This window comes from Melanostigma gelatinosum (genome assembly GCF_949748355.1).
Source record: "Melanostigma gelatinosum genome assembly, chromosome: 13".
NCBI classification, from domain to species: Eukaryota; Metazoa; Chordata; class Actinopteri; order Perciformes; family Zoarcidae; genus Melanostigma; species Melanostigma gelatinosum.
This window is the reverse complement of record NC_136646.1, coordinates 15,657,665-15,681,132: the sequence shown is the minus strand read 5'-3', so window position 1 is coordinate 15,681,132 and position 23,468 is coordinate 15,657,665. Positions and strand designations below refer to the sequence as shown.

The 23,468-nt window shown below is 40.6% G+C and overlaps 3 protein-coding genes across 4 annotated transcripts; 2 read left to right on the top strand and 1 right to left on the bottom strand.

Annotated features, from left to right (window-relative positions):
• The first annotated feature begins 2,121 nt into the window (after positions 1–2,121).
• Positions 2,122–4,384, top strand: LOC306787281 (uncharacterized protein). 2 transcript variants are annotated; one of them, XM_079282391.1, is made up of 4 exons: positions 2,122–2,251; positions 2,767–2,869; positions 3,018–3,144; positions 3,723–4,384. In XM_079282391.1, the coding sequence occupies exons 2-4, from the start codon at positions 2,776–2,778 to the stop codon at positions 3,994–3,996; spliced, it is 495 nt and encodes a 164-aa protein (XP_079138517.1). In that variant the 5' UTR covers positions 2,122–2,251; positions 2,767–2,775; the 3' UTR covers positions 3,997–4,384. The 2 variants fall into 2 exon arrangements, with proteins under 2 accessions (XP_079138517.1, XP_079138516.1); XM_079282390.1 differs by having other exon boundaries at positions 3,015–3,144.
• Positions 4,385–5,728: 1,344 nt separating this feature from the next.
• LOC306786310 (immunoglobulin lambda-1 light chain-like) lies at positions 5,729–8,843 on the top strand. Its single transcript, XM_079281047.1, has 4 exons — positions 5,729–5,793; positions 5,886–6,206; positions 7,547–7,576; positions 8,399–8,843. The coding sequence occupies exons 1-4, from the start codon at positions 5,754–5,756 to the stop codon at positions 8,725–8,727; spliced, it is 720 nt and encodes a 239-aa protein (XP_079137173.1). The 5' UTR covers positions 5,729–5,753; the 3' UTR covers positions 8,728–8,843.
• A 1,934-nt stretch (positions 8,844–10,777) lies between these two features.
• LOC306786562 (immunoglobulin lambda-1 light chain-like) lies at positions 10,778–15,609 on the bottom strand (the record flags this gene model as incomplete). Its single annotated transcript, XM_079281371.1, has 4 exons — positions 15,564–15,609; positions 15,156–15,472; positions 11,935–11,974; positions 10,778–11,106 (listed from the first exon to the last, which is right to left on the bottom strand). The coding sequence occupies exons 1-4, from the start codon at positions 15,601–15,603 to the stop codon at positions 10,778–10,780; spliced, it is 726 nt and encodes a 241-aa protein (XP_079137497.1). The 5' UTR covers positions 15,604–15,609.
• Positions 15,610–23,468: the final 7,859 nt, after the last annotated feature.

Here is a 23,468-nt window from a genome sequence, read left to right as displayed (position 1 = left end):
CTGTCATTCTTTCCTCTGGCTGAGCTGCACTGAGCTGGAAGGAAGTCGGTCTGCAGACGGAGCGCGGCGCTGACTGGTGGAGGAGTCCAGATGTCAGGCTGATAAGACTGGACAATAGTGCTTCTGTAAATCTGTTTCCATATTAATGTGGATCAACAGCAATCCAGATAACGTTCTGTGGACAGTCTGGATAGTAGCTTTCAAGAGTTTTGTCTTCTTGATATTGCAGATTAATGTGTGTGCAGGTGCATATACAGTGATACACTCACTGTTCTACAAAGACACACAGGTGAAAGGCAACTACATTTACTTGAGATATTTGTACTTTTATTCATATCCATTTCATGCTACTTCAAGCTTGTAGTTCAATATATTTTAAAGGTGGATATTCTACTCCACTATATTTGTCTGTGGTTTTACTGTTTAATGTGAAGATTAAGGATTTCTACCCAACATGTAACACATTAAAACAGTACAAATTCGCTTTTCTTAGACGAGCTACAACATCATCTGCTGCAAAGATGATCAGCAATAACAAAACAATAATACAAAGACAGGGGCCCTTTCTGCTGAAGTACATTTACTTTTTCTTACTGATTGGGTTTTGAACGCATGATCTTACAAGGTTGTTTTTTTTGTCATCGTACGGCAGAGCTGCACAACGAAATTTAGATTGTGGTCCCAATTTGGTTCATAGGAAACAAAACAAAAAACTATATTATATATGGAGGGTGGAGGATGAGTTAAGGAGTCTCACAGCCAGAGGAAAGTACTTACTTCAGGTATGTGTGTGTGTGTGTGTGCACATCTGTGGTCCATATTTACAAACCAACTGACTTACTTGCGACTGCTTGCTGACAGTATAGATTATCAGCTGAGTGTCATATTGTTTTCGGAACAAATCTCTTAAATCCCGCTGTTTCCTTGTTCTTAAATCTTTCAACGGGGGGGGGGGGGGGGGGGGGTGATTTAAAGAGCATTTAGTTCCCACTCTTTGAATTGAATCCAACTCCTTCTGTATATTCAGCACTGAAAATGTATGGTATACAGATGAAATTCATCCCACTGACAGCATACAGTACGGTAAGTTGCCTCGTGGGTGTAAAGTTGGTGCAGATGGCAGGGACCATTGCCCATTCAGATTCCTTTTTCGCCTCATGCCATATATCAATACTGTCTGCTGCAGACATCAGCAGCAGGATGCAGCAGCATTAACAGCCTTTCAATTGGAATAGCTCTGAGCTGGAATTTCTTGTGACAAAATGTATTTCATATCAGCGCTGCCCAGTATTTAAAAAAAAGAAGGAAAATGTGCTTTGGTGATGGATATCTTTCTGCTTATTCGAGTCCAGCTGCATTTTTCCTGCCCAAAACTGTCTAGATTCATGAATCTGTCTTCCATCAGCAGTCAGATTATTTCCACATTAATCATTTTCACCCTCATTCGGGGTGGATTCGTGTCAAATTGGTGAGCCAATGGAGTAAATCCCACTGAGACAGGGGTGTTTAGTGGTGAGGGGATCTTTTTCAAAAGTTCTTTATGTCTTATTCATTTATTAAAAATGATTAACACCAAACACTTATTTTCAGCTTCATCAAGTGTCTACGTGTGTCGTCGGATTTTGATTAATCCCTGACAATCAAAGGGACCATTGCTGGCGGGGTGTGTTGCAGCTAAGATGTTGAGCAGATTGTATTACAGTAGGCAGTAAGAATGCTGTGCTGGCGCCATACTGCTACATCAAACAGCTCCTCTGGATGAGAGCCCACGCTGCCGTACACCACTCACAGCAGCAACAAGACATCTGAGGGATAGAAGGAGGATTATCAGGACCTCCCATCAGGGTTATCTATCAATGTAGAAGATGCACAAGTCTGCAAGACTCACCGGAGACTGAATTGGAAAGCACATGTGTGTGTGTGTGCATGCGTTTGGGGAGCTTTGACTTTAGTAAAGTGTTGTGTGTGCAGCAGAAGCAGCAGCAGCAGCTGCTATGTGTGTGTGTGTGTGTGTGTGTGTGTGTGCGTGTGTGTGTGTGCGTGCGTGTTAAAGGAACAGAGTGCGTCTTCACTGCATCACTGAAGTGGGTGGGAGCAGGTGGGGGAATGGCTCCGGGAGATGAGAGGGGCAGTTATAAGAGAGTGCTGACCAGGTCGTGTTTTCTTAGTGCGTCACTGCTGAAGGATCGCACCACAGAGCGGGTTCTGCTGCTGTGACCTGGAAAGACCCGCGGCACTGCTTCACAGAGAGGTATAGTAAAACCCACAGAACAGTAAATCTAAGTGAAGGTAGAATTGAGTGATCCAGAAGCTTTATGCTAAACAAAAGATGAATCGTTTGCAGTTCAGCTAAGTGAAATTCTAACTCGGTCAGCAGGTGTTTTCTTTCAGTAAAAGTGTCTCAAGCATGCGTGCTTACTTACTACGTTTTCAAGTTTTCCTAGCATCTCTTTCATGCGGTGGAAGAAGTACTCAAATATCGTTACTGAAAAATACCACAATCTAAAATTACTCCATCACAAGTAAAAGTCCTGAATCATTCTCTTAGGAACCAATTTTAAATGCTTTGTATACTATAATGTACCTAAAATGTGTTTTTGTAATGTAAAAAGTGACGAGTAATAAGTCTCAAATACATATTTCTGATTTGTGAATTAGTAAATTTGACTGAAGTACTTGAGCAAATGTATTTAGTTCCTTCCCACCACTGCTTTCCAGTCCACTTGCTTCTCAGCAGCACCTATTCCCTCTTTCTGTTTTTGTTAGGTGAGGAAGATGACGATCAACGGGATTGTGGTCCTGCAATGCATGGTCTTAACATGCGTAGCTCAGAAATGGAACCAGGGAAGCTCACGTTGGGGTCCTAAAGGTCAGGGACGATGCGTCGTCGCCGTTCCACAATCTGTAAATGATTAGCAAAAGGTTTCGTTTTTTAGAAGCACACGAATGAAGCTTTTGCTTGGCGTTCAGGGTGAATACTTGGCTTTATTCCGACTATAAATGTCTGTCTTCAGCAGAACACACCAACGGAAAGACTTGTTCCAACCTGACCCAGGTGCTGGACAACTGGAAATATGCCATTCTAACCCAAGTGAAAGACCTGCTGATCAACGACCACGCTTCTGTCCTGCCAGAATACAACAGGTGGGTCACACTGGATTCAGAATGGAAATCGCAGTGATTGTAGACGCAGAAGCAAGGACAAGAAAAACAAAAAAAAAGAGTCCAAATGTTGAGTAAGAGCGAGAATAACAACAGTCAGTGACGTCAGCGAGCATTTTCTTGTTCCATGCAAACGGACTAAATATAGGAATTATGTAACTTTGCTCTGCACATGACCACGGACCTGTCAGAGCCAGTAAGTTGATCCAACAATGCTCTGGTCCACACTTGTAATGACCTCACTGCGGAAACTGTGCCAACAGAAAACGGGAAAAACACAGCCAGTGTTTCTGGCAGATGTCAGTAAATTTGTTCCTTACTGTCTGCTTTCCTGATGTTTCCTGCAGATGATGGGGCTGTTTCTGCTTAACAGAATGTCGTGACTTTCTTGTTCATGTTGCCAATTGGAGTTCTCCTCTTGGTTATGTTTTGAGTACAAACGTTTCTATGTGAGCTTATGGAACACAACACTGCGTGACACAAATCTCTTTGACTGCTCATTCAAATAATGAAATAATTGACTCATTTGTACTTTCCCAAATGTCTCTGCATGTGTTCAGGATCCGGCCTCTGTCAGATGCCCTGGGGGACCTCTACACGCAGTTTAACACTCTGAAAGACGAGCTGGGGAAGCTCAACTCAAAGTTAGACAGCGTGGAGGGTTTTGTGGACGACCTCAAGTACGGCAAGTTTGCGCTGCCTCAGCGTCCCGTACAGAGGCTTCCCCCCAGCATTGGTCTGAGGTCTCCACTGCGAGCTCAGATGAGGGCTCCTGTCGGGGCGACTATCAAGGGGCGACCGCTGATCAGAGCCAGGAGGAGAGGGCCACAGTGACCGTAGACCGATCAGTGCCGAAGTATCAACCGAGAGTTGGTTATATGTTTTCAGATGATTCGTTTGTATACTTTTGCTGAGGAGTGTAATGGCAGAATATGTCCCATGCTCGTGCATGGTGTAAAAAGACGAGTTTTAAATCTCCAAGAAAAGTCTTCTTTGGCTCTTTGTAAAAAGTCACTTTTAACCACAAGGTGGCAGCTAAAATCAACATATCTCCCCTGTCATCCTGCTGCTCTCTGTGTACAGATAGCTGGACATTAGGGATCATAATGGCTGAATTGTGATTTCATGTATATACACACAATAATTAACATTGTATGAGCATTGTTTGTATTTGAGTCATTTACATAAAATGATTATTAAAAACAGATTCGTTTTGAGCTTACCTACATTGACTACATTTAGCATTTTTCATGGCAGGACAAAGCGCTTTTCCTCTTTGCTACTCATTCACACACTCACTCCGATGGTGGCGGAGCTGCAAGACGCAGGCCCAACCACTGTGGATATCTTGTTCGGAGATTGAAAGACACGGTGACATGTGGACGGAGGGAGCCAGTTGCCTCCGGTTTCAATGGAAAATATAAAATAGGAGAGTTTTTTTAACACACTTGTTCATTTTGTATTCTCTTACCATGCATCGATATGAAATTGCTTCATGGAAGCAGCGATATCCTGATTAGCCTGTTATAGTAAAAATAGTAAAAGTATAATGCAATTATAAAATGGACAACAAGCAAGATTGAAAGAAAGGCAGTTACATCATGATGGATTCACCCCTTCATCATTTCCTTTTTTATCTTCACCACAACTAAAAAAATTAAATAAGCAGTTTTGAAAATATTGTATCAACGCTGGACTCCAAGTTCTCATAATTTCGACAACACTTCCAATGATCTTTTATTTGGGACAGTGAATACAATGAGCACTGGCAGTTTTATTATAGGAGGTAACCTATAATACAGAGTGACAAAGTAACAAATACATGACAATATTGGTGACATGCATGTTAGTAAACTCGATCAGTAATTTAAAAATAAATCTGGATTGACTTGCTTGCAATAGTCAGGGTGTTAGAATCATTCATTAATAATAATGAAACTGAGATTTCATCATCTATCAGTGAAGCATCACCTCTGTACTCCCCCTTCCCAGGATGCACCTGCAGGCCTCCTCTTCTTATTAATAGCTCCATGTAAATGAAGAGGTCAAGTGTCAACTCTCGGTAAAATAAGAGGGAACTGTCTCTGACTGGAAACACACTGATGTTTTAATAATTAAGGATTGGTGAATAAATACAGACAGTTTACCTGTTATTATTGTAAAACGATGTTCATGTGTGCAGAGCCAACGATTATATCCTGCTGTAAATGTTTGATTCATTAAAAAACGAAATGATTCAAAATAATAAAACTTTCATCACTGAATCCCATCAATAAGAAGTTGAAAATAAAATGATATTCACACTGCAAGTTTTTTTCATGTCATTATTGTGTTTTTTTTGTTAATTTTTCATCTATTGACATTAATGGATGAATTAAAGACATTTCCTCCACAGAAGATAAAGGACCAACACCTGTGAGAAAGTATGCAGATTTAAGCAAAGCTCCTCCTCCTGTCAGTCACTCTCAGTCTCAGAGTTGTAATAAATTGCTCCTCCAGCGCCTCCTCTCCTCATCCTCCAAACCCTCTACTCTGTCAGCAGTAAGCTCACTTTCCAAGTCACAAGGCCATTCTCAGCACACACTGACACCATGCTGGGGACCCTCTGCACTCTCATCACTGCTCTCACATGTGAGGAGGCTGACTGACTGCTGCTTTGAGCTCATGTTGGATTCATCGGTCTGTGTGTTTCTCTTGACTTCATGTCATCTTGTTGTTTCCAGGTGTGAGTGGTGTGACGGTGGTGACACAGAAGCCTGTTGTGACGGTGAGGAGAGGAGAGACAGCCACCATGGACTGTAACCTGGGGACTGTTACTGACAGTAGTGCTCGCTGGTACAAACAGATTCCTGGAGGAGTTCCTCAGTTTGTTTTATATTTTCATCACAGCTACAGCTCTCCAACCTATGGCTCTGGGTTTTCCTCTGCAAAGTTCACATCTACTCATCAGTCAACAACAATTTATCATTTGATCATTAACAACATTGAGGAGGGAGACTCAGCAGTCTATTACTGTAATACATGGGACAGCTCTGTTAACGTATCACAGTGATTTACACTGTGACAAAAACCTCTTCACTCAATACTTCTGCTTTTTGAGACTCTGACACATCTTGACTGGGAGTGAAGCCATCAGTCAATGCTTTCAGTAACTTCCCCTCATATGTTGAAACACATATCTTCAAACTTATAGTTTTCTATTGTACATGCAGAATGTTCACACAAATAAAGTAAAGTCATGATCTTTTACATTGTTGAAAAATAATAATTGTTTGCAGTAAATATGAATGTGTCTCTCTGCTCATTACACTTGTTTCAAATTGTAGGAAGTTTCTAATCGCTTCTTATTTGCTGATCTAAATGTATTTATTCTTCTGGAGAGAAATCCTCTGGTGCCCTTGAATATCTTTGGACTGTAACGTGATTGCTTCAAGCTGATTTAATATACATTTATATTATATTATATTTATATCAAAATATGTCACCATTATTATTAAAAACTCAATTATGAATCATAAACCCATAGATTAGTACATAAAATGATGTTACTCAGCTTCCATGATAAGACATCATTAATATAAGTCAGATCATTTAAATTTAGATTACATTTAGGACGCCACCTGATTTTGGAAAACTTCAAAATTCTATAAAAATCAATTAAATCTCAATCTCATGGTTGCTACTGATTTCTTCTCTTAGTGTAGAGGGACCTATTATTTCATACGCACGAATAAATTCAGAAAATAATTACAAGATATATAATAATTTAGATTTAGCTAAATATTGTTTCTAGAGCAGAAACAGTCGTGTTTAAAAGAGCAAATAAACGATACAAAGTCATTAATATCTCACTGGAAACAAATTTAAAATTTAAATGAAATCAATAACATTTCTGAGTGAAGTTTATGAAGAATGAAGAACACAGACATCCGTCAGTATCAGTCAATCCTCCCGTCTTCTGTCCACCTGCTTTGTCTCAGCCTGTGTTCTGGTTGAGATGAAAGTTGCAGCAGAACAATCATCATCCAGTTTATTTGACAGAAAACTAAAATAATTGTAGACAGGGCTGTTTATCATGGAGGCAACTATACTTATAATATATGAACATAGATATTTTCACTGTTCGTGAATTTGTGAACTTTAAGCTGTCACAATTAATGTAAAAATACACAAAACATTGAAGGACATGAAATGAATTCCTCTCAAGAGACGAGAGTGTTTGAAACAAGTGCAGCAGTGTTTAGGAATAAGATCAGACTGATGAAGTGAATGAGATGTTGACAGTGAAAGTTGGTCTCAACAGCATGTTTCAGTTCCACTCCCCTCATGAGAGAGTCAGGAGGTTTTTGTACAGCCATGTGTACAAACTGAATCACTGTGGTATTCGGACAAGGAACCAAGCTGATTGTGACAAGTAAGTACTTTTTATCTGATCGTAAAACTGGATCTATTGTCTGTTTCTGATCAATATTAAGAGGAAATAATCAGTGTATTTTGGTAATGATTTAAAATGTTCAATATGTTGTTTGGTGATTTAAATTGAGACTTTTTAACACCTGCTTTGACACCAGGCTTTGAGTTTGACGGCAAAAAGGAAAGATCTGCAAACTATCACAATATTTTAAACATATTTGACAAATACTCAAACGTTCATTGATGACTGAGGATCTTTTTTACAGTCACACAACATTTAAAATGTTCTTATTTATTTTAACATTGTAGATCATTCTGTGAAATCATTTATTAAAGATGATTTTACAGTGTGACATCAACACCAAGCTGTTATTGTAATGTTGATTTACTAATCTTCTAAAGTTTAGGATTAACTTTAACTTTACCTGAATATCATTGTGACTATTGTAAATTAAATTAGTTTCCTTTGATGTTACAGACTTCACAAAAGCAAAGTGACTAAAGAAGATTAAATTGTCAGTGATTTAAAATACTTCATTCCTATTTAAATATCATTTTGTATGACACAGAAAGATTACAGTTTCCACCGTAAAAAATCATACAGAATATTTCAAAGTGTGTAATACATTGTCGATGTTTCAACAAGGAGCACTGCTTATATTTAGGTGATGATTACAAAATGTTTTTTGGCCAATTTAAAATGCTTTAGTTCTTCAGCGGGTTTGCTATATGTTCAACACAACTAGTAATGAATCTGTGATGTCATGCTTTGTATGAATGATTTGATTCGAGTTCATCAATCAAAGTCCTCCTTGTGTTTCAGGCTCCAGCCTCCCTCCTCCCGTCCTCACTGTCTTCCCTCCGTCCAGTGCTGAGCTCCGGTCCAACAAAGCCTCTCTGGCCTGTCTGTCCAGTCAGTCTGTGCCTTTTGCAGATGTGACCTGGATGTCTGGAGGGAGTCCAGTGAGCAGTGGGATCTCTACCAGCACCGCTGTTAAACAACCCGACCAGACTTTCCACATCAGCAGCTATCTGTCCGTCCAGACGTCAGACTGGAACATGGATAAGGTTTACACATGTAAAGTGTCTTTGGGCTCCCAGACTTCAGAGAAACACATCAAGAAGTCCGACTGTCCCGCTGAACAACAGTAGAGGAGCAGAATGAGCGTTGAACATCTGCTTCTTTACTCTTTGTGCTGTTTGTTCATCACGAGCTTTACATGTTAAATGTGTCTGCATGCTTGTAATACACGTTGTGGCAGTTAGGTGGAGGTGTTGTATCAGCTTTGCAATGCTGCATATTTCAAAAATCAATCAATAAAAAATAAAGAAAACTTTGAGAACAAAAAGTGTTGAATGTATTTTCACTCATGAGAAGATCATTAAAATGTTGTTTCCTTCAATATATATATTTATTCTCATATGTTCACTGATAATTACATTTAGTCCAGCACACATAACAGACTTATTTCTGTTTAATTCTCAGCTGAATATGTTTATGTTAATTCTGAAAGCTACATCATTATTTGTACTTCATTTGCAATGAAAGTAGAACAGAGACATTTACAGATTAAAACATTTAAGATGTGAGAATATTAGATGAAAATCAGATCTGAAACTGAGTTTTCATCCTCTATCAGTGAAGCATCACCTCTGTACTCCCCCCTTCCTTCCCAGGATGCACCTGCAGGCCTCCTCTTCTTATTAATAGCTCCATGTAAATGAAGAGGTCAAGTGTCAACTCTCTGTAAAATAAGAGGGAACTGTCTCTGACTGGAAACACACTGATGTTTTAATAATTAATGATTGGTGAATAAATACAGACAGTTTACCTGTTATTATTGTAAAACGATGTTCATGTGTGCAGAGCCAACGATTATATCCTGCTGTAAATGTTTGATTCATTAAAAAACGAAATGATTAAAAATAATAAATCTTTCATCACTGAATCCCATCAATAAGAAGTTGAAAATAAAATGATATTCACACTGCAAGTTTTTTTCATGTCATTATTGTGTTTTTTTTGTTAATTTTTCATCTATTGACAATAATGGATGAATTAAAGACATTTCCGTCCACAGAAGATAAAGGACCAACACCTGTGAGAAAGTATGCAGATTTAAGCAAAGCTCCTCCTCCTGTCAGTCACTCTCAGTCTCAGCGTTGTAATAAATTGCTCCTCCAGCGCCTCCTCTCCTCATCCTCCAAACCCTCTACTCTGTCAGCAGTAAGCTCACTTTCCAAGTCGCAAGGCCATTCTCAGCACACACTGACACCATGCTGGGGACCCTCTGCACTCTCATCACTGCTCTCACATGTGAGGAGGCTGACTGACTGCTGCTTTGAGCTCATGTTGGATTCATCGGTCTGTGTGTTTCTCTTGACTTCATGTCATCTTGTTGTTTCAGGTGTGAGTGGTGTGACGGTGGTGACACAGAAGCCTGTTGTGACGGTGAGGAGAGGAGAGACAGCCACCATGGACTGTAACCTGGGGACTGTTACTGACAGTAGTGCTCGCTGGTACAAACAGATTCCTGGAGGAGTTCCTCAGTTTGTGCTGATTTACTATCGTCAGTGGTGGTCCGTAACTTATGGCTCTGGTTTCTCCTCTCCGAAACACACATCTAATTATCAGAATGATAAAGATTATAATTTGATTATTAACAATGTGGAGGAGGGAGACTCAGCAGTCTATTACTGTAATACATGGGACGGCTCTGTTGCTGAGTTCGTATCACAGTGATTTACACTGTGACAAAAACCTCTTCCCTAAACGCAGTCACTTCTTTCTGTCCCCCTGAAATATAAATCTTTAATATAAAGCATGTGTCTCAACTAATGGACAGATTTATATTCTTAAATCCAGCTGTCTGGTAGGCTTTAGAGCTTAAAAGTAATTTTCTTAAATTACATGAATGTTTTATGACCAATTTTGCATGCAAATATTCTCAATAAAGCTAAAACTTAAAGTAAAACAAAGAGTGATCGACAACAACCTGCTTCTTCTTAAAAGCTATTATCAGGGACAAAATGACAAGAAATATAATGTTTTACACAATGCTTGTTTATTGAATAAGTCTTAATACATTTTATCATTTGCAAAGCTGATACAAGCATGCAGACACATTTAACATGTAAAGCTCGTGATGAACAAACAGCACAAAGAGTAAAGAAGCAGATGTTCAACGCTCATTCTGCTCCTCTACTGTTGTTCAGCGGGACAGTCGCACTTCTTGATGTGTTTCTCTGAAGTCTGGGAGCCCAAAGACACTTTACATGTGTAAACCTTATCCATGTTCCAGTCTGACGTCTGGACGGACAGATAGCTGCTGATGTGGAAAGTCTGGTCGGGTTGTTTAACAGCGGTGCTGGTAGAGATCCCACTGCTCACTGGACTCCCTCCAGACATCCAGGTCACATCTGCAAAAGGCACAGACTGACTGGACAGACAGGCCAGAGAGGCTTTGTTGGACCGGAGCTCAGCACTGGACGGAGGGAAGACAGTCAGGACGGGAGGAGGGAGGCTGGAGCCTGAAACACAAGGAGGACTTTGATTAATGAACTCGAATCAAATCATTCATACAAAGCATGACATCACAGATTCATTACTAGTTGTGTTGAACATATAGCAAACCCGCTGAAGAACTAAAGCATTTTAAATTGGCAAAAAAACATTTAGTAATCATCACCTAAATATAAGCAGTGTTCCTTGTTGAAACATCTACAATTTATTACACACTTTGAAATATTCTGTATGATTTTTTTACAGTGGAAACTGTCATAAAGTCCCTTTCTGTGTCATACAAAATGATATTTAAATAGGAATGAAGTATTTTAAATCACTGATAATTTAATCTTCTTTAGTCACTTTGCTTTTGTGAAGTCTGTAACATCAAAGGAAACTAATTTAATTTACAATAGTCACAATGATATTCAGGTAAATTTAAAGTTAATCCTAAACTTTAGAAGATTAGTAAGTCAACATTACAAGAACAGCTTGGTGTTGATGTCACACTGTAAAATCATCTTTAATAAATGATTTCACATGATGATCTACAATGTTAAAATAAATAAGAACATTATAAATGTTGTGTGACTGTAAAAAAGATCCTCAGTCATCAATGAACGTTTGAGTATTTGTCAAATATGTTTAAAATATTATGATAGTTTGCAGATCTTTCCTTTGCTGTCAAACTCAAAGCCTGGTGTCAAAGCAGGTGTTAAAAAGTCTCAATTTAAATCACCAAACAACATATTGAACATTTTAAATAATTACCAAAATACACTGATTATTTCCTCTTAATATTGATCAGAAACAGACAATAGATCCAGTTTTACGATCAGATAAAAAGTACTTACTTGTCACAATCAGCTTGGTTCCTTGTCCGAATACCACAGTGATTCAGTTTGTACACATGGCTGTACAAAAACCTCCTGACTCTCTCATGAGGGGAGTGGAACTGAAACATGCTGTTGAGACCAACTTTCACTGTCAACATCTCATTCACTTCATCAGTCTGATCTTATTCCTAAACACTGCTGCACTTGTTTCAAACACTCTCGTCTCTTGAGAGGAATTCATTTCATGTCCTTCAATGTTTTGTGTATTTTTACATTAATTGTGACAGCTTAAAGTTCACAAATTCACGAACAGTGAAAATATCTATGTTCATACATTATATGTATAGTTGCCTCCATGATAAACAGCCCTGTCTACAATTATTTTAGTTTGCTGTCATATAAACTGGATGATGATTGTTCTGCTGCAACTTTCATCTCAACCAGAACACAGGCTGAGACAAAGCAGGTGGACAGAAGACGGGAGGATTGACTGATACTGACGGATGTCTGTGTTCTTCATTCTTCATAAACTTCACTCAGAAATGTTATTGATTTCATTTAAATGTTACGTTTGTTTCCAGTGAGATATTAATGACTTTGTATCGTTTATTTGCTGTTGTAAACACGACTGTTTCTGCTCTAGAAACAATATTTAGCTAAATCTAAATTATTATATATCTTGTAATTATTTTCTGAATTTATTCATGCGTATGAAATAATAGGTCCCTCTACACTAAGAGAAGAAATCAGAAGCAACCATGAGATTGAGATTTAATTGAGTTTTATAGAATTTTGAAGTTTTCCAAAATCAGGTGGCGTCCTAAATGTAATCTAAATTTAAATGATCTGACTTATATTAATGATGTCTTATGAAGCTGAGTAACATCATTTTATGTACTAATCTATGGGTTTATGATTCATAATTGAGTTTTTAATAATAATGGTGACATATTTTGATATAAATATAATATAATATAAATGTATATTAAATCAGCTTGAAGCAATCACGTTACAGTCCAAAGATATTCAAGGGCACCAGAGGATTTCTCTCCAGAAGAATAAATACATTTAGATCAGCAAATAAGAAGCGATTAGAAACTTCCTACAATTTGAAACAAGTGTAATGAGCAGAGAGACACATTCATATTTACTGTAAACAACTATTATTTTTCAACAATGTAAAAGATCATGACTTGACTTTATTTGTGTGAACATTCTGCATGTACAATAGAAAACTAGTAAGTTTGAAGATATGTGTTTCAACATATGAGGGGAAGTTACTGAAAGCATTGACTGATGGCTTCACTCCCAGTCAAGATGTGTCAGAGTCTCAAAAAGCAGAAGTATTGAGTGAAGAGGTTTTTGTCACAGTGTAAATCACTGTGATACGTACTGACTAACAGAGCTGTCCCATGTATTACAGTAATAGACTGCTGAGTCTCCCTCCTCCATGTTGTTAATGATCAAACGATAATCTGATGTTGACTGATGAGTGGATGTGAACTTTGGAGAGGAAAACCCAGAGCCATAGGTTGGAGTGCCGTGATAATTTTTTACAACAAACTGAGGGATTCCTCCAGGAATCTGTTTGTACCAGCGAGCAGCACTGTTAGTAACAGTCCCCAGGTTACAGTCCATGGTGGCTGTCTCTCCTCTCCTCACCGTCACAACAGGCTTCTGTGTCACCACCGTCACACCACTCACACCTGAAACAACAAGATGACATGAAGTCAAGAGAAACACACAGGCCGATGAATCCAACATGAGCTCAAAGCAGCAGTCAGTCAGCCTCCTCACATGTGAGAGCAGTGATGAGAGTGCAGAGGGTCCCCAGCATGGTGTCAGTGTGTGGTGTAGGCTAAACGTCCCTTACTGTCCAGCTGAGAGGTGATCAGGGTTGGAGTGTGAGGAGAAGAGACACTGAAGCTTATAAAGACACTGAGGAGAGGAGAAGTGGAGGAGGAGGAGCCTAAACAATGACACTGTTTCCAAATATAAAACAGGTATGTGATTTAATGTCTCATCACCAGATCATTTTACACCAATAATATGATGTTTCTTGATATTTTGTTCATGACCAAATTATCTTCATATTATCTTTGGGACTCTGCAGATTTCTCTTCTGTACATGGAGGAGTGTTATATGACGTGTTGTCTCTTTAAAACTAATTTAAAAAACCATGTGGTTGCTTCAGATATGGTGTTTTCATTATGTTACACAATAAACAGTGTGTAATGTTTTTCATTAGATATCTTTTATTTCATATTTATTTAAATTTGCAGTCTGCCAAACCATGTTGGGTAACACATCTGCAGCAACTGAAATCAAAAATGACAACCTTCACAACATTTAAATAATACATCACGTTTTTGTAGAGTTTGAGCTGTAACACCTTGTTAAGTTCCATAAGATATGTTCTCTTTGTTTTCACACTTATGTCATTGTTTGGGGTTTCTACTTTTATTCGCTGAGAAGTGAAAAGAGTTGTATTGAAGAGGACACACTGAAGCACATAAAGACACTGAGCAGAGGAGACGTGGAGGAGGAGGAGCTAAGAGCAACACTGTTTTCGTTCATTAGTAAATGATTATTAATTCATTTACTGGTATGTGTTTTTGCATCATATCCACGAATCAGTTTGTTTCACTTTTTTTGTTTTGTTGTTATTCCAGTTGTCTTTGGAGGCCTGCCGATGTCCTTTACATCAGTATTAATAACCCTGGGGGTGCAACACGTTTGTTTTATTCTTTGTTGTTTCATTTGCAAGTCATAACATGAATATGATAAAGCTTTCTTGCATCTTTCATCTGCTAGTTGAACATTGGACCGCTTAAGGAAGTGGACATTGTGCAGTTGGATGACTGTTTAGTGCACGCCTAAATGCAAAGATATACATTTGCACCAGATGATTTCTCTCCTGAAGGATCATTTATTCAGATCAGCAAATGAGAAGGTATTGCAAACGTTCTACAGTTTGAATCGAGTGTGATGAGTAGCAATAACACACATTCATATTTACTCTAATATGTAAGATCACAACTATAGTCTTTATTTGTGTGAACATTCTGCATGTACAATAGAAAACTAGTAAGTTTGAAGATATGTGTTTCAACATATGAGGGGAAGTTACTGAAAGCATTGACTGATGGCTTCACTCCCAGTCAAGATGTGTCAGAGTCTCAAAAAGCAGAAGTATTGAGTGAAGAGGTTTTTGTCACAGTGTAAATCACTGTGATACGTTAACAGAGCTGTCCCATGTATTACAGTAATAGACTGCTGAGTCTCCCTCCTCAATGTTGTTAATGATCAAACGATAATCTGTTGTTGACTGATGAGTAGATGTGAACTTTGGAGAGGAAAACCCAGAGCCATAGGTTGGAGAGCTGTAGCTGTGATGATTTTTTAATACAAACTGAGGGATTCCTCCAGGAATCTGTTTGTACCAGAAAGCACTACTGTCAGTAACAGTCCCCAGGTTACAGTCCATGGTGGCTGTCTCTCCTCTCCTCACCGTCACAACAGGCTTCTGTGTCACCACCGTCACACCACTCACACCTGAAACAACAAGATGACATGAAGTCAAGAGAAACACACAGACCGATGAATCCAACATGAGCTCAAAGCAGCAGTCAGTCAGCCTCCTCACATGTGAGAGCAGTGATGAGAGTGCAGAGGGTCCCCAGCATGGTGTCAGTGTGTGCTGAGAATGGCCTTGTGACTTGGAAAGTGAGCTTACTGCTGACAGAGTAGAGGGTTTGGAGGATGAGGAGAGGAGGCGCTGGAGGAGCAATTTATTACAACGCTAAGACTGAGAGTGACTGACAGGAGGAGGAGCTTTGCTTAAATCTGCATGATTTCTAGTTGTGTTATTTGTCAGCATTATTCTCAGTGTAGGTGATTTCCCCAACCCCTCCCAAAAGTGTGAGGTCAGGATCTGAAAAGATTTCTTGCAGTTTTGTAGTAATTCAATTGTGACTTCGTCCTGTCTGTTTTCATAGGAATTCATGGCATGCACCCAATTTTGTATAAATATTGTTAATCTATATATCTCCTTGCTTTTTTTCACAAGTTAAAAGGAGAGTCCATTTGCAAGATTTAAGCGGTGGCTTTTCCCACATGTACAACAAAACACATTTAAAAAAAAAAGCAATTAATAACAATTTACAACATCAGTGAGTTTCCAGTCAAGGGTTTACAGAGAACTGAGACTCAACCTCTTAATTTACATGAAGTTAAATAAAGACATGAGGCCTGCAGGTGCATCCTGCAGATGAGAGAGTTGAAAAATGAAACTTGACTTCTGCTGAAATCTACGGTTGCTGTTCTTTTTGTGTGCCGTGCCTTTAAAAAAAAAAAAGATTCAAATCAGTAAGAGGTCCCTCTGTGCCTTTCTAATAGTAATCCAGTGCTGCTCTCTAGTGTGCATTCAAAAGAACAACAACACCTAACTTCCCTGATCTTATTGTCATCGGTTGTTCAAACCACCCAAAGTAAAACTAATAAATGTGTAAAAGAATCAAAGAAATGCATGCAAAGAATGTAGTTCATACTATTTGAGTGATTTTATGCAATTACCTCAATCAAGAATTTAAATACAGAAATAAATACATTCCCTAAAGTAATGGTAATTGGGAAAAGTTTAATGCAAACAACCAGCAGAGGGCCAATGGGAGCGTGTCCGCGAGGGAGGGAATAAAATAGGGAGAGGTGAGGAGGAGGAATTTTAGGTTTTAATGTAATGTAGCAAATGCAACGTTCACTTTGACTGCATATGAACATTATTTCTGTCTGAAGAATGCAGACATATATACTCCAACATCTGGTATCTGAGTCTTTTCTTGGGTGAATTTAAATGAATAGTTTGCACTTTGCACACATATACTGAACCAGCCCATCAGAGTAAATGGTCAAGTCTCACAGAATCAGCATGATTGACAGCAAAAGCAACAGTTGCTTGCACTCAAACATGCACATGTATGCATGCAGAATCGAAATGTGCGCATACAAAGCATGTCAAAACATAGTGTTGGAGTCATTTGCTTTTTATCACCTTCTAAATGTTCACATTTCCAGGGACGGTAAACGCCTGCCTTTCCTCACCTGTCCACCAGTCACCTGACCAGCAGCTACTTTTTCTGAAGGCATCATTTGACATCGACAGAACAATCTGGTCTCAGCAGACTCTTTAACTAACTGCGCTCCAGAGTCTCAGAAGCCACCATGCTGTCCCACAAGCGCCTGTTAGTGGGCTCGTCTCTCTACGGAGCCTGCAGGTCCTCTGTGTCTTTCTTCGCCTCCTCTTGTCGGGATAGGAGGTGTGATGATGTCTGAGTGCCCATGATTTACTTAAAAACACAGTAAACACACGACACGCACGCGCGCACGCTCACAAACAGGATTCCTCTGGAAATGGCTGCGTCAAGTGTGACCGAGATAACCGGGGAACCAAGTCATTGTTTTCCAAAATAAAAGCCAAACAGTCTTCTGCCACGTAAATATGATTTTATTTTGAAGGCCGTACGCAGAAGTGCGTGCATACTTTATGTCGCTTCACACTGGTGCAAGATGTCGCTCATTCTTTCTGGACCGAAGCTGAAACCTAAATGCGCATCGCTGACCGACGCATCTTTTAAATAAAGGGACCAGCTGCGCTCCCCTAAAAACGGCATGTGACATGTAGCGCGGGACAAGGAGCAACCAGAGGTTTATTCTGGAAGGAACACAAATGGGAAATCGTTAAATGTTTGGAGCACTCAAGATTTTACAGTGTATACAATTTGTGCAAATAACGGGTGACCGAGTAGGTAAAGGCTACACCAAACCTGTGCAGAACAGCAGTCGAATTTAAACGGGATCTCGTTGCACAGATGTGAAATGAATGTCAACATCTGTCTCCAAATCTCTTCGAGCTGAAGGTGGAGCAGGATTTTTGGGGTGCTCTCTGTGAGGTGTGATGGAATAAAATGCTGCGCATTACCGCTCCTACTACAGGTTACTTGAATCTCTAAAGCAGAGTCAGGAATTTCTTCTTGACCTTTTTTTGTGTTTAGGCTTTTGCTGCTTCTGCAACGCGTCGAGGAGGATGGTCTTTGCCCTACATGTGATTGTCATGTCTTCGGCGTTTTTCAATCCCAGTTTCGCCTTCAGCTCCCACTTTGACACAGGTAAGGGTCAAACTGACGAATGGCTTGAATGAGGGCTTTTATCCATTTGCTGCAGACCTGCAGTGATCTATGTTTCTTCATGATCAAGCTGATTGATGTCTGAATCTGGTGTTTGATGCCAGGCCATACAATGTGGTGTTTTTAGTCACAGGCAGCTGCATCATTGCCATAGCATCCTCATCATCATTACAGTGAGCCTAAACATCACAAGATTAGCTTGGGTATGGATGATTTACAGCCAATCAGTCCCTTACAGCTTGGTTACAAGAGGGTTAAATGTTGTGGCTGCATATATTCTGCATATAGTCCTACACATACGTCCCTGCAGCGGAGTGTGTACTGTGCTATGACCATGTGGTGCAACGTTACAGAGATGACCTGCTGGTGGAGGTGTATGTGGCTTCACTGCGTGAGGTTGCTGTTCTTTGATGCCCGTTTGGATGCAGCGTTAAATCAGGGTAAAAAGGGGCTTCCATTTCAAGCCAAGATAGGGTATTTACTATTTACAGGAGGTATGCTGTCGCTGTGCATTTGGGAAGTTTCTGTTCTTACACTAACATTGAAAGGAATAAGAGAGAATTTTGACTGTCAACAAACATACAGTTTTATTTTGTAAAGGGCCATAGCAAGACAAGTGATAAGAGGACATGTCTGTATTTGGAAAGTACGCTTGTACCGTCACACTGAGCATTTTTTCATGCAAGCCTACAAGAACACAGATTAATAGGTAAATCCCCACATCCCTGATATACACCACATTGATATGACAGGATTTGAAGGATGAAGGATTTGTTCTTAATGACGGACCTGTTCTTGATAATACTCTGCTCTACTTTAAAATACGCTGCAAGGAGAAACACGGAATGGTTTAGTGTTTTAGGTATTTGGAAAACCATGACAGAAAACCATGACAGAAGCACTTCTTGTTGTGGAATGTGTAGTGGGTGCTGAGCTGGCTATCCCATTGCAGTGAGAATTGATGTTGCCGAGGCAATGGAGGGGCGTGTGTGGCGTCCAGAGCTGAGGACAGAGATAGAGTCCCTTTAAGGCGAGGGGACGCACAGCGTTCAGTCAGCTCTACTGGCTGAATATGTTGGCTGAGAAGTAGATTCATAAATCACAGGAAGAGTTCCAAACACAAAATCCAGCACTTAAACTATAGCACCGCTCAAGCCGCCCTCCACAGCTACACTTCCTCCGCCCAGGGCTATGTGACAACATAGTGTGCTCTACTTCTGCATATACTCACATAAACAGTCACTCGTGCGCAAACACACACCGAGACCAGAGGAAAACAACTATGGGGCCAGGTCGGTCTTCATGTTTCATGGCATGATATAAACCATCAGCAGGGACGGACACACCGTAGGATTCATGATCTACTGACCGCATCGGCACGCTGGGGCTTGGTGTGTGTGCGGCCAGGGGGAAAGTTGGGTGTATGTGAGGCATTCTGCACCAGTGACAACTGCAACTTGCACCTGGCTCACCACTGCTTCAGCACCTCGGAGAGCTCTCCCATCAGGCGAGGCAGCAGACGTGTGAGTGTGTGGGTGTGTGCGGTATAGCTATTTTAAAAGCCAGCTGCCTCCTGCGAACAGAATTGATATGCATCGCTTCACTGTCGTGGGGCAAACAGAAGACCGACTGACCTGGAAGGCAGCACCGATACACCGACAAGCTGTCAATGCAGCAACTGTGGGAGACTGTCTTTCAGCAGTGTCCTCTGGTTGCCTGGAGGTGGCAGTGGCGGCTAGTGTGTGTGCACGTTACGGACGGCGTCTTCTGTCACTCACTCACACTTACAGCACAATGCCTAATGCTCATTCCACATGCGGGGAAGCTTTACACGTGCCCTCCGATACACATGGCAACACCCACTGCAGGCTATAACCAAGGTGGTACTGATACCGGAGAGGAAAGGTGAGTTAAACATGATGTATTGACTTGCTCTCCGAGCTCCTCCCACTGACTCGGTCAGTACAAGCCAGCCACGGCTGACTCTTTGATTATTCATCCCTCCATGTGTATCCAAGCACTTTAGTTACATAAGTCAGCCTCTGGGGGAACTAAAATAAGAATGAAGTGGATATAAGCAGTTAAGGGGCACAGTATGTTTCCTATGTGCTCTCTGTGTGATGATGAGGGGGTTGTTGGGTTTCTTGGTGTCATACTCGTTGAAGGCTGTGTGTGTGTGTGTGTGTGTGTGTGTGTGTGTGTGTGTGCGTGTGCAATTGCATACTTAATTGGTTTCATGCAGTATTTAATTCGTCACTAAGTATCATGTCTTGTTGAATTTAAATGCTAGAGCACTCTGAGAGCCATTTAGCAACACTTCGACATAGTTGCTATTGTGAAACAGGTGTGGTGGACTGATTTTAGGGATGTTTTATGATGACAGGAGGGGAAAGCAGACGCAGGTGTGTTTCTTGTGTTCAAAAGGACCGCTTCAAATTGGTTGGACAGGTGGGAGACGTGTGACTGCGTGAATTCACTGCCTGTGAGTCAGAGTGGGAGTATGTGCTTAACAATAGCAACATCAAGACAGAAGATTATGGGAGGAAAAAGGAGTGCATGTCAGCCAGCATATCTCACACAAAACCTGTTTTGTCTCAGGTATGTTTGTTTTTCTGCACACAGGCACGGGCACACACATCTCCACACAAATATATATACACACACTGCCTTTGTTTGCACCATGGGACTCGGGGGTGAAATGTCATTTCTAGTGCATATTTCACTGCTTTCTGGAGTGTGTTTGCACTGCAGAGCTGTGTTCTGTCAGATGCTTTTTGTCACAGATGACACTACAGGTAACATTGTTTCAGCCTATAATGCCTTGTAATGTAATTTAGATTGCTGCTAAGTCAATATCAAAACAATAACTGAACATTTTAAGAAGAGTTCAAACTAATTGTTGTTAAATCAGGAGTTTAGAGCTTACATTAAATATTATTTATTGTCTGGTCATGTAACCAATTGGTGAGGAAATTCTCCATCCGCGTACTCATTACCAAATGAGTGATAAAACCTTTCAACAAAGTCTACCAAGTATAACAAGAAGGGCTGACTGGGGTACAAGTTCACTGTAACATATGTAGAAATGTGTGTCCGTGGTTCAAAATTAGTATTAAATGAAGAGAAAACACCATTCAATCTCGTAGAACTGTGAACAGATGTTACGAGTCCTTCATCGGGGTTTTGTCTTCACCAGTGTATGAAAGTAAAACCTCTGCTAATGAATGTCTATATCAAGTGGTTGATCTGGTATATTAAAGGTGTAGCATTTCTCTTTCAGTGTTAAATTAATTGTGATGACTATTTCAAAAGATTGATTGCACCCATCTCATGGGATTGTCAGAGCTGGTCCTCATCTTCTATTTCCTGTAAACATGTGTTGCTTCCTGTTGCAAAGAGGATTCTTGAATTCTCAGTCAGGTTTCCCTCCTCGACTTGACCCAAGAGGATAAACATATATTTTCAGTCTGTTCATTCATTCAGCTGTGTGTTTTCCAGCGTGATAAACTGTGAGCATGCATTTGTCCTATTTGTGCAGAAGGAACAGTCACTCTGATTCATTTTGTGCTGTATAATAATTAAGAAATTCAGCAGATTTCCCTCAAAATTTGACTCAACAGCCCACGCTGCAAAATGCAGAGTAGAGGCCCGTCTCCTCTGCATTGATCTACATTAATTAATTGTGTCTCAAATAGATGAATTATTGATGTTAAATCTTAATCGTGCAGTTAGTCGATCTGTGTAATTAACAAAAAAAAGTGACAGAGAAGATATTTAAACCCTTTCCTTCCAGCAGTGTGCCCTTGCCCGGGCTGTCAGGGGACGGACATGACAGGCCTGTAATGCTGATCCATGGTGGTCCTCCTGGGCTCTCACTCCCAGTTAATGGCAGTTATCATGGCTCTCTGCAGGGCCAGCGCATCCCTCTGCCATCTGCAGTCATAGAGCATGACTAGAGAACGGCAGAGAGGAAGTAAATGGATGGAGGGTACAGAACCCTGCCATTAGTCGTGTCATGCCGTTTCTTTCGCTGCCAACTGGAGACTGACATATGTGTCCACGTGTGTGCTTCCTCCTCTCCACCTCTGTATGTTCAGCCCTCCCTCATCACAGTCTGATGCTTCTTGCTTTGGGAAGCGGGGCACAGCTCACTTCTCCTTCAATGCAGCCCTGCGAGCTCATCTAGTGGAGAGAAAAGAGGACTAACTCCAGCCTCTTTGCATCCCTAGACGCTGATACATATAGATCTAGCTCAAGTTACATCTTGACACCAAAGATGAGATAACCACTTGAGCCAACAATTGATCCGTGACGATTGTCCTTACATAAGTACAGGACGGCAGCTCTCTGTCAATTACCTCAAAGTGGAATTCTTATTCAGCTGCAAGGCAATTGCTTTTTAGGCTGCACCTCTCATCCAGCAGCTTCCAGTCAAATACCATGACTGAAGTTTTCTGCATGTGTGTGTATGTTGATTTTATGTACTGTATGTAAATTATATGGCTCTGCTCCTGCTGCCGTCTGACGACGTGTAAATCTAAACCTAAAGGTCACTCTTCATTCTTCTCCATCTATCCCGTCTGCTGTATCCATGCACTTCCACACCCTTCCTCCTACGTCTGTTTTGCTTGTGTTTTTGTTGGAAGTCACTTGGTGCAGGGCAGATGGAGGAGCTTGTTTTGCCCCTGCAGCACTGTCCTGAATTCAAACGCATGCTCAGCGAGATGCCGGGCTGTATCTGCTCTCGTTCTGTATTTACCCATTAGGAAGCACTGAGGGGAGGTGGAAGGGCAATAAAGCAGGTAAATAATGGCAGCAGCCTGCCTCCTGTTGCGTACGGTAGCCTCAGACTAAAAACGGTTTGCAGTGTATACTTCATGCAGCTTGGTCGTGACACAAAGCTCGGTCTGTGGCCTCTGACCACACATCAAATTGAGACTTTTACGTAACACAATAGCTGCATAATGTATGTATCTGTATCCAGTCTGTTGAACACTAACTGCAGTTGAAACTGTATCTTACCCTCTACTTCACCCCCTTCTTTGTCTCCCCCCCTCATTCCTTCTCAAGACAATTTGATTGCAGTGGTGTGTAGCTTGGCGTACTGCCCACCCTGCACCACTGTCAGTACTCGGTCTCACGGTCAAAAAACATTCACGCGTGCATAGCAACCATACAAAAAGTAAAAAGGGACTGCTGATGGGAGATGAGAACTCACACGGAGAGACACTTCTGCAGTCCTGTGTCAAAGCATACTATACTATCTGTGGTGTGTTCAAGCTCCTCTTCATGGACTCGGGTTTGCTGCTATCAGGAGCAGAAACAGCAGCCCGTTGCACTCAGTTACTGTTAAAGCCACAACTTCTGGA